Source organism: Diabrotica virgifera, chromosome 2 (assembly GCF_917563875.1).
Source record: "Diabrotica virgifera virgifera chromosome 2, PGI_DIABVI_V3a".
NCBI classification, from domain to species: domain Eukaryota; kingdom Metazoa; phylum Arthropoda; class Insecta; order Coleoptera; family Chrysomelidae; genus Diabrotica; species Diabrotica virgifera.
The window spans coordinates 249,576,626-249,591,265 of NC_065444.1; the positions used below are offsets into that span (position 1 = coordinate 249,576,626).

General features: G+C 34.5%; 1 protein-coding gene across 2 annotated transcripts in view; it reads right to left on the minus strand.

Moving 5' to 3' along the window:
- Positions 1–14,640, minus strand: part of LOC114326517 (protein lava lamp) — a 64,024-nt gene that overhangs the window by 16,695 nt on the left and 32,689 nt on the right. For both annotated transcript variants that reach the window (XM_050644438.1, XM_050644439.1), the window contains exons 8-9: positions 7,290–12,090; positions 529–815 (exon numbers count right to left, since the gene is read on the minus strand). In XM_050644438.1, the coding sequence (XP_050500395.1) occupies positions 529–815; positions 7,290–12,090 (5,088 nt within the window). The remainder of the gene's footprint in view (positions 1–528; positions 816–7,289; positions 12,091–14,640) is intronic.

Consider the following 14,640-nt stretch of genomic DNA (forward strand, 5'->3'; position numbering starts at 1 on the left):
ATTGAACACAATGTACGTGGGTTCAATCCCCAATACAAACTTTTATTTTTTTTATTTTTTTATACTTTTATGATTGTAAGTATATTATTATATAATTTTTTTTAAGAAAATACGTATTTATTTAAAATTTTTCCAACAATTATTGTTCAGAAATCATTTGTAGCATTTTTCAATGTGTTTGTGTGTGTTTAATTCTGTTATAAGTATAACTTCTTACGTGCGTACAAAGTACACACACATTATTTTTTTGATTTATTCGCTTATGTTGGATAATAAAAAATTAGGTACTTAAGACATAATTAGGTAGACAATTTACCTGACTAGCACCAATATTATTACAGCAATATTGTTAAAGAATAAGGCTATAATATAACATATTAAAAAAAATCACTTATATCGGCCAACAGATTTAGGAAATTCGAGACATCAAAAATGACCCATTTTTAAGGTGGTGCGTTAATTTCTTGGAGAAGTGTACCTATATTAACACGTTTTGCTATTACGTTAAACTGATTATACTACACCTACCTGCTGGGCCAATGCAGCTTTTTCCATTTGCTCGGTGGACAAAAGTTTATTTAAGTCATTAATCGAATGCTGTCTGTCAGTGATCTGTTGTTGAAGAGCAGAAATACGATCGACCTCATTTTTAATATCGACGTCAGCATTTTTCCTTAGCTCATTGTTTTCGTTCACGAGAAGGTTGCACTTTTCTTCGAGCTCGTTGATTTCGTTCTTAAGTTTCTCTTGGACTGCGGCAAAGTCAGATTCCACGATGCTCAGATGGTACTTCCAGCTTTCGGCGACTGTATTTCCTAGAAAGTTATTCAACAATTAGCCACATCCTGTTAAGATATAATAAAGGCTTGATTTGTTTTTTGGTACAATCAGACCAATTAAATGATAGAATAGAACGATTTTACGAACATGTAGTAGAGCAAAAAAATTGGATAAAAAATAAAACTCTTCGCAAAAAATAATATTTTTTCGGTTTATTTATTTATTTTTTCGTTGACTTGCAACCAATTTAAAACTTTCAAAAAATTCACATGCATAATTGAGGCTTTTCCAAAACAGGGCGAAACAACCTTACAACCCCCCAAAAAAACATGATTTTTCAAAAATTGCAAAAACTCGCAAAGCCTTGAAAAAACATGGTTTTTGAAGGGGTAAAGGTTTCGCCTGATTTTTTAAATTCCTAAAGGACTCAGTTACTTGAAATTATTTGTAACCAGGGTTGGCAAAAACCAAGGTTTTTTGGTTTAAACCAGGTTTATTTGGTTTAAACCAAGTTTATTTGATACAAAGTATTAAATACTTTAATTACTATTAAAAGTCTAAATACTTTAATTATCATATTATTTTATAACATAATAGTAATAAACAATGAAAAAAATGATTAATACTACTTTTAGTTTTATTTACACACACAAAAAATTAATATTCACTTGTTGCGGCAGATGTATTAAAAACTTTAAATAAAAACACCAGTTTGGATTTTTTCATAAAAAAGCCAATTGGTTTAAACCAGTTTGGTTTTTTCTTAAAAAAAATTGGTTTAAACCTTGGTTTTAAGCATGTTGATTTAAACCTGCCAACCCTGTCTGTAACCTACCAAAAACCTTGATTTGACCTATTTTAAGTCTATAAAATAGAGAAAATCCCCCAAAACCGTAGAAACCAGTTTTTTTTGTGTTTCTGAAGGTGGCGCCCCTTACGGAAAAATTTGAAAAAAATCGGAAATATAGTTTTTGATAATATACACAAAATAAAAAATAGACTTCAACCAACTCCAAAAATTAAAAGTTTTTTTTCGAAAAAAATGTATATTAGGTTATGTATGTACATACATTAGGGTGGATCAAAAAATCAAAATTTCGAAAACTGTTTTGGAATAGTGCGCAAAAGTTGCCAATTGGTATTACAAACCTAATCATTATCTGTGATTTTTCAAAAAAATTCATCTTCTGCCCTCTACCGGGGGTTGAAAAAATAAAAGAAATAAAAAATACGAACTTATGATTTTAATTGAAAAGTTAATAATAAGAACACGTTATTATTATAAAAAATATATGCAATTGAAATATTTTTGAAATATGTCATATTTATTCTTCTACCCACTCCCTACCCTCCCCCTTAATTTTGATTATTTATTTGTAGTCTTTTTTGGATTAAAATTTTGCCATAACTTTGCGCGAATCAATTTTTGCCTTAATAAAACTGTCTCTTTTTTGTAACCCAATAACCTATGAAGATGTTCTAGTTACGAGCTTCACGATTCTCTCTGCAGATTGGGTGTGACAGGAAAATGTAGCGATGTCAATGGTTTTCTCAGGAGATGCGGAAATAATATTTTTCAAATCCTCTACGTTCAAACCTTAAAGCAAAGTTACTTTATTGTTTTGCCAATCAATAAGATTAATATACTCATCTGTCACAATTAATTTGTGGAATAATAAAAGGTCGGATGTTAGATGAATCATTATTGGTCTTAGTTTTTGCATTGAGAATGCGACGACAAGCTCTCTTATATGCGGGTGAGTGTCATGCAACATACATTGCAGAAGATTTTCCGGATGTACAAAACAAGCATTTGGTTGAAATACAGGGTCTATAACACTTTTCAAATTTTGCTCTAGGTATCGACTACGCTTTATTGTTTGTAAAACATGTTTTACACCATTCACACATGATGAATTGCATTTGATCTGAAACCATAAAGGAGCATAAACCGTGAAAATAAATTTGGTCAGTTTCTTTAATTCTGATGTTGGATTTTCAGTACTAACATAGAGACGAAGAATGCGATTCGCCAACGCGAACCATCGAGAATGACTTAACTTTTTCCAGGGCTTCGGTTTAATAAATCGACAGAACATTCCCCTGTAGATAGTCCATTCCTTCACGGTTTTTGCTCTAAATTTTAAAGAACCGCTTGGATTGGCATGAAATTTGGCATGCGTATAGGTATGGCATACATGTCAAAGAAAAAAAGTGATATTGTGCCGATGTGTGCTTTTGCCCTGGGGGTGACTTTCACCCCCTCTTGGGGGTGAAAAAATATATGTCCAAAATAAGTCCGGAAATGGGTAAACTGCCTAATTTTAAGTAACTTTTATTCTATAGAGCTTTTTCGCCAAGTCAACACTTTTCGAGTTATTTGCGAGTGAATATGTTCATTTTTCAACAAAATAACCACATTTTTAGACGGCTTTTCGCAAATAACTCAAAAAGTAAGTATTTTGTCGAAAAAAACTTTTTTAGCAAAAATATAGCCTATAAAAAAGTAAAAAAAATGGTGTACGCCTTAGGTCTCTGGATCTCGTAGAACCAGAGTTATAGCCAATGAAAAATAGATTCATATTCACCAAATTTCAAATAGAATATTTCGACGTGAAATATCCAAAAAATTAAGCACTTTTTGGGGAAAACCCATTATAACTTTTTTAAAGCGTGTAAAAAAAGCTTTATTTCTGTTTTTACAAAAAATTTCTAGCATTAAATTTAAGCAAGTTACGCTCAAAATTAAGTTGGTCCCTTTTGTTTTTGCAAAAAAAAATCGGAAAGACCAACTCCTAATTAGCAACTTAAATGAAATTAATCGTTACCGCTCTACAAATTATTTTACTTATGTTGTGTTTATATGATCTGTAAGTTTCATCGATTCAAAGTGCTTATTTTTGAAAAAATTTGGTTTCAAAGTAAAATTTTTAAAAATTTAAATTTTGAAAAATATGCTTCTTTTCAAAATAACTTAAAAATTGTTAGAGATACCAAAAATCTCGAAAAACAAAAAAAGTCAGATTTGCTTTTTCTGAATATCATGTATTTTTTTGTTTTTCTGTTAGACAAAAATTGATTAAGATTTGGTGTTTCTAAATTTGCATACATTCGTGATCAGTGACTCGTTCAACCCCTTTTAACTACAGCCCTTTCAATAATAAGGACTTTGAACCGATGAAACTTACAGATCATATAAACAATATATACACGAGTCAAGAAACTTGTGAAGTCATAACGATTAAGTTCATTTAAGATACTAATTAGGGGGCGATTTTCTCGAGTTTTTTACCAAAACCAAAAGGTACTAACTTTATTTTGAGCGTAACTTGTTTAATTTTGATGCTAGAAATTTTTTTTATAAAACAAAAATGAAGCTTTTTTTAAACACTTTAAATAAGTTGTAATGAGTTTTCCACGAAATGTGCTTCATTTTTGGTTATTTCACGTTAAAGTATTCCATTTGGAATTTGACGAATATGAACCTATTTTTTATTATCTATAACTCTGCTTCTACTAGGTGTAGAGACGTGATGTATACACCATTTTTTTAAATTTTTTACAGGCTATATTTTTGCTCAGAATGTTTTTTCAATAAAATACTTACTATTTGAGTTATTTGCGAACAACCGTCTAACAGCGTGGTTATTTTGTTGAATAAATTAACATATTCACTGACAAATAACTCGAAAAGTATTAACTTAATGAAAAAACTCTATAGAACAAAAGTTACTTAAAATTAGCCAGTTTATCCATTTCCTGACTTTCTTTGGACGAATATTTTTTCACCCCCAAGAGGGAGTGAAAACCACCCCCAGGGCAAAAGCACATATCGGCACAATATCACTTTTTTTCTTTGACTTGTTAGCTATGTGTATGCCAAATTTCATGTCAATCCAAGCGGTTCTTTAAAATTTAGAGGTTTTGCAATATTTTACCGTTAAAAAACGGACTAAGAAATCGTGACACAAATTTGAAACAAATATTTCTGATCGGCACTTAAGTCAATTAAATCTACTTCTGGTAACTCACAGTCAATAATGTTGTAGTTTACAACCGGCATGTTTTTGTACTGCAGTATTTGATTTAGTATAGTTCCTGCAAAAGCTCTTGCACCTTGAGTTTGACCGTCAAGCTTTTGGAAAAGATTCCTTAAAGGCAATTCGTAAGCTTGAAGCTGACAGACAAATCTTTGTAAAGGGAGACCTAACTCTAGTTGAGAAATTACACCATTTTTTCTTCCCGTATTTACCACAGTTCCGTCACATCCTACTACCTCTAGTTCTTCTAGATTATACCTATAACTCTCTAAAAAGTTCACAATACTTTGACAAATACTTAGAGCCGATCCAGAAAGGGATACTGTGTGACCTAAAAATATGGAGCCTGGCTCTTGAACTACTGAAACATGCTCTTCGACTTAGGTTCTTCTCTGGGGCTTGCCTTCAATATTTTCGATAACGAAGGTTTTATCTTTCCTTCCGTCAAAATATATGGCCTTCAAAGTTTCGGAGGAGTTTTGCATAAAATCTTTTCTTGATTGGTCTCTTGCTCTTCTCAGTTTGTTTCTGTCCATTATGTTTTTCGTGGTAGCGTTGGTAACAATTCCAAGGTCGTGTAGCACTGCCGTTGCCACAGCTGCTGTAGATCTGTCCGATAGTCCATAGCGGTCACAGACTTTGGCCAAGGTAGGAAGTTTAAAATAATTTTGTGAACAGTGCATTTCAGTACTGATATTGGCATGCGAAGTGGAAGGCGATTCAGGATCTATTTCTAGATCAGTTTCTAGCTTTCGCTTTCTTGATAAGTTATTGCAGTTTTCATTTTGAACGGATTGTTGTAGTTCTTTTCTTTGCTTTGTAGTTCTTTCTTTTTCCACTCTTCTTGCATTATTTGTCAGCTTAAGGTTTATGTTTAATCGATATTTTCAATAATCATTTTTCTAGGTCCTCTTTGATCTAGTAAAAACCCCCATTCATTTTAAGGTACCTTTTTTTCCTTGTCGCAAGAACATTGTTCAAAAAGTTCGCATATCATTTTTTTTAACTTCTGGATACCTCAAAAGTTTTAAGTACTTGTCGTAATGAGTTTTTATTAATTGTAAAACACCTTTTCTTGTTATGGTAGGAATTGAAGCTTTCTGCCACAAACTTAAAATTTTGTCAGACACTATGTTAGATATCTCAAAAACCGTTGGTTCCTTCCCTGAGTTTGGAGATTTTAAATTATACTTTGTCCATAGATAACACTGTAAAACATGAGCTTTCGAAGGAAGTTCGTTACCTTTAAAATCTGTAGGAACACCAGCTAACGAACACTTAATGTATTGCCTAGTATAACGTATCTTTGAACAATTCATAACTCATATTTTATGACACGATCGCCGAAAACCAAAAAAACTGTTCAATTTTCACGACTAATTGCAAACTAATGTACGTGCGCCACATGCCGACTTTACTGAATCATTACTGAAAGTCCAAAGTCGCAGCACACCCGCACCCCGAAGATGGGACTAAACTTCTAGACTAAACAAACCAGGACCACCACGACCTGGCTTCTGTTAATAATGCCAATTTTTTTTTGTTTTTCAAAAGCCTGTAGAGGGCAGAAGATGTAATTTTATCTTATCCAAAAGTCGTAATAATACTTTCTTATTGTCTTTACTAAAGGTAAATTTGGGTGGGTATTCCAATTTAATTTGTCATTTTTTTTTTATTTTGTGATTATTACTCTAACATTTTTTTTCGTTTTTCAAATGCCGGTAGAGGGTAGAAGACGTAATTTTATCAAAAAGTTGTAATATCACTTTTTTATTTTCGTTACTAAGGGTAACTTTTGGTGGGTATTCCAAATCAATGTGTCATTTTTTTTTAATTTTGCCATAATCGATCCACCCCTAATGCACCTTAACCCGGGAACAGACGCGCTCTTTTCTGTCACGTAATCGGTCGTGCGTTAAATTTTGCCTAACAATACGAATTTAGACGTGAATTTACAACAAATCTTTATGTTATAGTATTTTTATTTACTTGTTATGTTAGAAATATTATTTCTAACAATTATTAAAGCTAATTTTTTCTCACCAGCCATAAATTCCAAAAGAAGAAAAAAAAAAAGAAAAAAAATGAACCTACGCATTACCACACCCGTCCTCGAGGCACTTACGAGTGGAAAGTTATGTTGCAAAATTGTTCATCAAGTTATCACGAAAAAGGATAAAATGCTAGATTTTTTCTAATGGCGCGACTGCTCGCGGGTTAAGGGTCTATAAAAATGGACAAATGTTGTAAAAACCTCAACTATGCGTGTGAATTTTTTGAAAAAAATAAAAACGAAAAAATGACGTTTTTGATAGTTTCAACTGAGTGGAGTGCTAAAATTGCGCGGAGTCATTCTTTGCCTTTATGCATTGGCGTCAATTCAATTTTATATTATTTCAATTATGAAATTTTTTTTTCTAAATTAATTTAATATAAATAGGTAACATATTTCACTAAACAACAACTCACCTCTTTCATCAACTTGCGCCGCCCATTTCTCTTCCAACCGAGCAATGCTCTCAACCATCTCATTTTCCATTCTATCCAGCTCGATTTGCTTTTCGTTCAGACTGTCCTTCATTTCTTTCATCTCCCCTTCTAAACCAGCTTTCTGATTCTGCAGTTCTTCGATCAACATCTTCAACTCTTTAATGCTCGTATCCTTTTCAATCAAAGAACTTTGCAACCGCGACATTTCTTGCAATTTTTCATCGACGTCTTGCGTTTGGGAAACCTTGATATCCTGTTCGAATTGGAGCTCTGCGCACCGTCGCTTCGACTCTTCCAGTTCCTGGACGACTTCGTTTAATTTAGAACTATTTTCAATCTGTATTTGGTCCAGCTTTTGTTTGCTTTCTTCCAGCTCTGACTGAAGCTCTAGGATAATCTTAGAAGTGGCTATTTGAAGATTGTGATACTGTTCTTGTTGGTTCTTCAGTTCTTTTTCTAATTCACTAGATGCCTGCACGTTATCCTGGCACAACTTACCAGCTTCTTCATACTCCAACTTTTCTCTATGATACCTATATTGCTCTTCCTTAAATAATTGTATTAGTTCTCGCACGTCACTAGCTCTCTGTTGTGTTGCATCTTGAATAGATAGGTCCACTTCGTTTTGTTGCTCTAGTTGAGCTTTCAAATCTTTAATAATTTGCGTACTATTCGCTTCTAAACTGCCAAACTCGTTCTTTAGGTGTTCCAACTCAAAACTTAGAGTTTGAATTTGCTGGTGAAGGGTGTCATTGGACGACTTGAATTCTTCAGCTAAGGCCGTTTTTTCTATTAAGAGCGCTTTGACTTCTTCGAGTTGTGCGTTATTTTCTAATTCTTTAGTCTTTCCCGCTAGAGCAGTCTTCAGTTCTTCATTTTGGTGATGAATTAGTCTCAAATTTTCCTCTGAATGTTCGAGTAATTCAATTTTTTGCTTAATTTCATCCTCTAATTTAGTCTTTTCTTCCGTGATGTGTACTAATTTATCTTCTAATTCTTTGATATTATTATCAAGTTCTTTTTTATCTTCACTTTGCGACTTGTGCATCTGTTCTTCTAATTCTTGAATTCTACTTGTTTTTTCGTCAATTTCTTTTTTAATTTCACTGAGTATTCGGTCCCTTTCCTCTTCTATTTTCTGAATAAGCGCCTCCTTATTTTGCAACTCTTCTTCCAAGTTGCTCAATCTAGTTTCGTTGGTCAGACTCTTGCTCCTTTCTAATTGCACTCTCTGGTTCTTTTGGTCATCGAGCAAGGCTTGTAATTCTTCGTTGTCAGCGGTCAGGTCTTTAATAAGTCTCTTAAGCTCTTCTACATCTTCCCTTTCCTCTTCTTGTTGCACTCGAGGTTGTTTTTTCTTTATTTCGGTATCTTGAAGCTCGTCGCCCCAACCGAAGGAACTTTGCGTTTCTTCGAGCTTCCGTTTGTACTTCAAAATTTCCGACTCTTGGATCTCTTTCATCTCCAGCATCTTTTCATTGGCAGCTGTAAGGACGTCAACGCGTTTTAGAATATTAGACTTCTCTAACTTCTCTTTCTCTAATTCTGCGCTAGTTTCCTTGATCTTCTTTTCCAATTGTTGTATCTGCGACTTCAATTCTTCCTGAATCGTCTGATCCAGATCAAAAAAGTCGTCGCCTTTGTCGGATTTCTTCAACAACTGCTCGTTTTGTGCCTTGAGGTCTTTGCATTTCTTCATTATTCTACCGCATTTGACCTGCAGCTGCTTCATTTCCTCGCAATGAGCGTCCTTTTCTTCTAAAAGAGTCTCCACTTTCTGTCTTAATTGTTCTATATCTGACTTCAAAGCTTGCACCTGCGGCGTATTTTCAGACTTATATTGATGTTCCTCTTCTAATCTAGCTTCTTCGGGACCCCAACCCCAACCGTCGTCATTCTCTCCCACTGCCTCGCCCACTTGATAAGTTAGGTACGCTTTCGTCGGTTGCGCCAGTCTTTCTACAACTGGGAATCTCTGTTGGCCTAAATCTGGATCAGTCCTTTCGAATTCTAGTTGTTGGAGCGCTGCAGGATCTTTAAACGCATCTATCGAATCCGGAGACATGATTTGGGATTCGACGTCGGACAATATGGGCTCAGGTTCGTACGTTAAATAAGCTGTGGTCGGAGAACCGACGACTTCTTCGACTGGCTCTAAACTAGGGCCTACAGAAGCGTCAGTCGTTTCAAACTCAAGTTCTTGTAGTGCACGTTTATCATGTGCAGCCTTAACTTGCTCTAGTGACATTATTTGTGACTCTAAGTCTCCAGGAGGCTGTGGAACGGTGCTTGGTGTTTGAGCACTAACTTTCTCGTAGACCAATCGAGTCAACTCGTTGAGCATTTCGGAACATTCCTTAATAACCGCTTCCTTTTCTTTATCTACATTATACAGCAACACTTCTAAAGCTTTTATCTTACTTTCTAAATCTTCTTTTGTAACTACAACTTTTTGGGGAGCAGATTGTACTGGTGCAGTTTGTACTGGTACAGGTTGTATAGGTGCAGAAGCAGTTTGTACTGGTGCAGTAGTAACTGGTTGGAAATTGTTATCATCAAACCAGCTGCTGGCCTGCTGAGAATCTTGTCCCCATTGGAAGGACTGATCGGATTCGTCGCCCCAATTAAACGCAGGAATATCTAGTTGAGCGTTTCTCTCTTGGGATTGAGAAACAAGTGGGACTTCTGTACTAATTGGTGGAACTTTTGTCACAAATGGCGAGATTTCTGTAGCATCCGTTTGAGTATCTTTTGTATTGAACTCAACAACCTTTTCCTTAGCTTCAGTTATCACTTCTTCTATTGTTTCTTTGGCTGTATCCACTATAATTTGTTTTTGTAAAGTATCAACAGCTGTTTCCAATGTAGCAACTTTTTGAAGGGATTCTTCCCAATTAGTCGAAACGTGATTAAGATTTTCCTTTAGCTTGACTATTTGGTTGTTATAATCAGTTTGAAGTTCGTCTATTTTCTGTTTAAACTCGTTATTTTCGAGGATCAACTCTTCCTCTCTATCTTTTAGAGACTTAACTGCTTCTTCTAGCTTTTCACACTCGAAGGTTAATTCATTCCGGCTCTTTATCAATCCTTCCAGCTGAAGTTGGTAATCAGTCTCGATCTTTTCGTAGTCTCTTTGCATTTGCTTCTGCAGTTCGTCGTTTTCCATTTGAGAATGCTTCTGCGTGGTCTCCAGATGCGCCAGTTGTTTCTTTAGATCAGCGTTTAGATTTTCCTGTTCTTCCAAACTAGATTGTAATGTTTTAAGCTGACTTATCTTCTCCTGCGTCTTCTTAATTTTAACTTTAAACTTCATTATCAATTCTTCCTGCTCTCTATTTTTATCCGTCAGTTCTTTATTCTCAGTTTTGATTTCTTCGAGTTGTCTAGTGAGCACTTCGTCATTCGTTGTAATTTTTTGTAGTTGTTGACCCATTTGGTCTTCTAGCCTACTCTTTTCTTCAATATGTTTCGACATTAAGCCCAATTGCTGATGCAAATCTTGACACTTTACTAACAAGCCGTCTTTTTCTTCTAGTAAAACAGCCAAGTCTTCCTCCAATTTTTGGCTCCTTTCTTTGAAGTGAGTCAACTCTGACTCGTTCATTTCGATTATTAATTGCAACTCTTTAACTTTATCTTCGTTGGTTGACTCGTTATTTCCGTGTAGATTGTCGAATTCTTCATGTAGACTTGTAGATAACTCTTGCTTGAGGCTTACTTCGGCTACTTTTTCTTGTTTATGGCGCGCCTCTAGCAGCATATTCTGCAAATCTACGTTTTGTTGCTGTAACGTCTGGATAACGTCCTTAAGCTCCTTTATCTGAATGTCTGAGTTTTCCAACGCTTTCGATTTCACTTGTAACTCTTGATTTAAAGCTTCCAGTTGAGTCTGTAGAGCAACCACTTCTCCAGAGCTGGATTCTTTCTTATTTATTTCTGTTTCCCACTTCTCTTTCTCATCGTTGTACTTCGATTCCAATTCTTGAAGTGCGTGAGTCTTTTTCTTTAAGTTGGCAGCGACTTTCTTCAATTTTTCAGTGAGTTCCCGGTTCTTCTTAGTCAGATCGTCCTGTTTATTCAAAGTAACTGAGTTACTATCGAGCTGTTCTTGTAAACCTAAATACTTTTGTTTCATTTCGTCGATAATTTTGTGCACGTGTACATCTTTTTCTCTAAGTTGGTCCTTAAGATTTTCGATTACTGAATCTTTGTGCAGCAACTCCTCAGTTAACTTTTCTTTTTCTCTCTGCTTTTCTTCTACTTGCTTCTCCATTTCTTGTTTATTCCAGGCTATTTCTTCTTTAAAGTCTTCAGCTTGTGACTGCGCCAGTTCAATTTGTTCATTCAGCGACTTCTTTAATTCATCAACTTGCTTCTCCATGATCTCAAAGTCGCCTAATTTGTTATTTTCGTTTTGTAAGTCGTTCACGACGGCGTTCAAATCACTTATCAGAACGTTAAGTTCTTTCTTGTCGTTTTCGGTCTCCGAAAGCTGTATTTGCAGTTGGTTAATGATATTAGACGAATTGATAAATTCTGTTTTGTTTTCTTCGATAATTGTTTGGTAGTTATTGATTTCTTCGAGGTTTTCTTTAAGTTTAGTTTCTAATTCGGTAATCTTTTCTTTCGCGTTCGATAATTCGGATTCTAAGTTATCTTTTTCGTGAACGTTTTTGTCAAAATCTTTGAGCGTCTGTTTTAAGTCTGCGTTTTCACTCAATATCTTTTCGAATTCTCTCTGAAGATCTGCTAGTTGGACCGATACTGGCATATCTTCAACCTAAAAGAGAATAATTATATTTTTAATTGTTAAAGTAATATTAATCTATGTTATAAATTTCTTTCTAGAAGAATTTCTGCTGAGTTGAAGAACGAAACCTAAGCTTTTCAAGATTAGGAGTCAAAATACTGTGAAGACAAGCAGAACTATGAAATTGGGAGCCTAAAAATGAGCAGAATAAAAACAGAGAGACAGAAGATTAAATAATGAAGTTAAATGTGAATATTAAGAATAACGGGAGAGTGAAGATGAAGAAAATCTAAACGCTGATTTAAAGAATAGCTTTTTTCAACTTTTTCAGCTGCAAAATAATTAACTGCAGACGCACACGCAATAGAACTAAGAAAAAGTGAAGATTGATCGCCACCTTTAGCTGGAAAGATTGACAAAGAACCGAATGAGTTAACCTTCGAGTATGAAAAACTAGAAAAAATAGTTAAGTGTCTAAAAGATGGAGAAGAATAAGTTATCTTAGAAAATGAGTTTCAGATAATAGATCTAGAAATTGACTAAAACAAAGCAAATGGCTCAGAAAATCTCAACAGTATTTCGATAAATTACTAGATTAGATATCCCACCAATTGCTATAGAAATCAGATCAATTGCAACAGAAACTTCATTAATTGCTATAGAAACCTCAGTAATTTCTGCAAAAACCTTAGCAAGTCTTACAGACATCGCACCAATTGCTACAGAAATCCCATTCATTGTTACATAAGTCCGGGCAATTGCTACAGGAATTCAACCAATTGCAACAGAAATGCCAAAAATTGTTATAGAAACTGCAGCAATCGCTACAGAAATCCCAGTATGCTATATGTATATCACCAATTTCTGCAAAATTCCGACCAACTGCTACAGAAATCCGACCATTTGCAACAGAAATTTCACCAGTTGCTACAGAAAACCCACCAATTTCTACAGAAATCCCATGAATTATTACAGAAGTCCCGCCAATAGCTACAAAAATTCCACCAATTGCAACAGAAATGCCAACAATTGCTATAGAAACCACAGCAAATTATTCCAGAAAACTAGCAATTGCTATATCGATGGCCTAGCGTGCAAATGTGCTAAGTGCTAATTTGTTGGTTTTCCAATAATTGAAAATTAAGCTTTTAAATCTTATTAAAATTATAGTTTTTATCATGTACCTATTAATAATTGCTCACATATTTTGTGATATCTGAAGACCTTTTGTAAGTTCTAAAGAGCCTTAAAATGTTAGCGGGTCCCGAAATAATAATAATAATAATGATTGTTGCTGTTACTTAACACCTTTGTAGTACCAAAAATTTTTTTAAGGAAGTCAATACACATTGAAAAAATAATTATTTTTATTGACACAAATACAAAAAATAATACTCTATCAAAGACAAAGTAAAAATTCCTAAACTAATATTTTTATTGGATATTTATAGAGAATTGTCTAATATGAAATGTCAGACTTCATTTCGACTTGGAATATTGTTGGTTGACACTGGAATGTATTTTATAAACTGGGAGTATTCATCGGGAATAACTTTGGAATTTAAAAGATATTCCAAATCTTTTTTCTTTTTATGTGAAACTGGTAGTCTTGTCAAATACTTTTGGTTTAGTTCAAGGTTTGTGCTTGTTCTTTTTCTTCCAGCCTTTCCCTTACAATTTACTTCTATTTCTTCAAAATTTTGTATTTGAGATAAACAGTATTTATATTGTATTATAGATGGTTTTTCTTTGTCAAATCTCAACCATTTAATATTTAGCCAATTCACTTTTTCATTTTTTGTGTTCATGGCTGTGTTAAAAACATAATTATTTACCAGGTTTTGTAAATCAAAAAAATCATTAAATTTCATGTTTTCCACAATGTATTGTCTTGGTCTTATTCTAAAGGCCGAAACTAGCAGACACCACTCGCGAGTTGAGTAAATTTTTTTATGGCGCTTAGCTCGTTCAATCGTGGCATTCATTGAGTCGGCCTCCAGATAGGAATATCCCGACTTCATGAACTTCAGGTCAACAATTTTTAGGTGGTTGATGTGACTTAAGTGCTGGTTTCCTCGAAAGCGGTGCCGACAAACTGAGACCGTGACACTGCGATGAATGACGTCATAAAAAACTGTACCATGCAAAATAATAGCGGTGGTTTCCAAGGATGCGTTGGAAGCCACCGCTTGCTGAGTTTGCACATTCCATTGCCGCAGTTAAGAACCTTGAATTTTTCACCGTAATCTGACATAATTCATCGCAGTGCTACGGTCGCAGTTTGTCGGTGCCGCTTTCTAGGAGACCAGCGCTTTACTGCATAATATAACATTGCGGCCGCAACATTTTTATTTTTGTTTTGGCCGCTACAGGTATCTGAAAATTATGCAACGTGGCAAACTGTATCAGGTAAACTTTTGAGGTATTTCAAAGGGCTAACAATCAAGACCACTATTTTTCTTAACGTTTACCGACAAAATTTGACGTAATCTAACCTCACTTTTAATTGTGTTTGGTGTAGCACAAATGTGTTAAGTAATTAACTTTGAAGGTTTCACGAATTTCGATTAGTAGTACAAA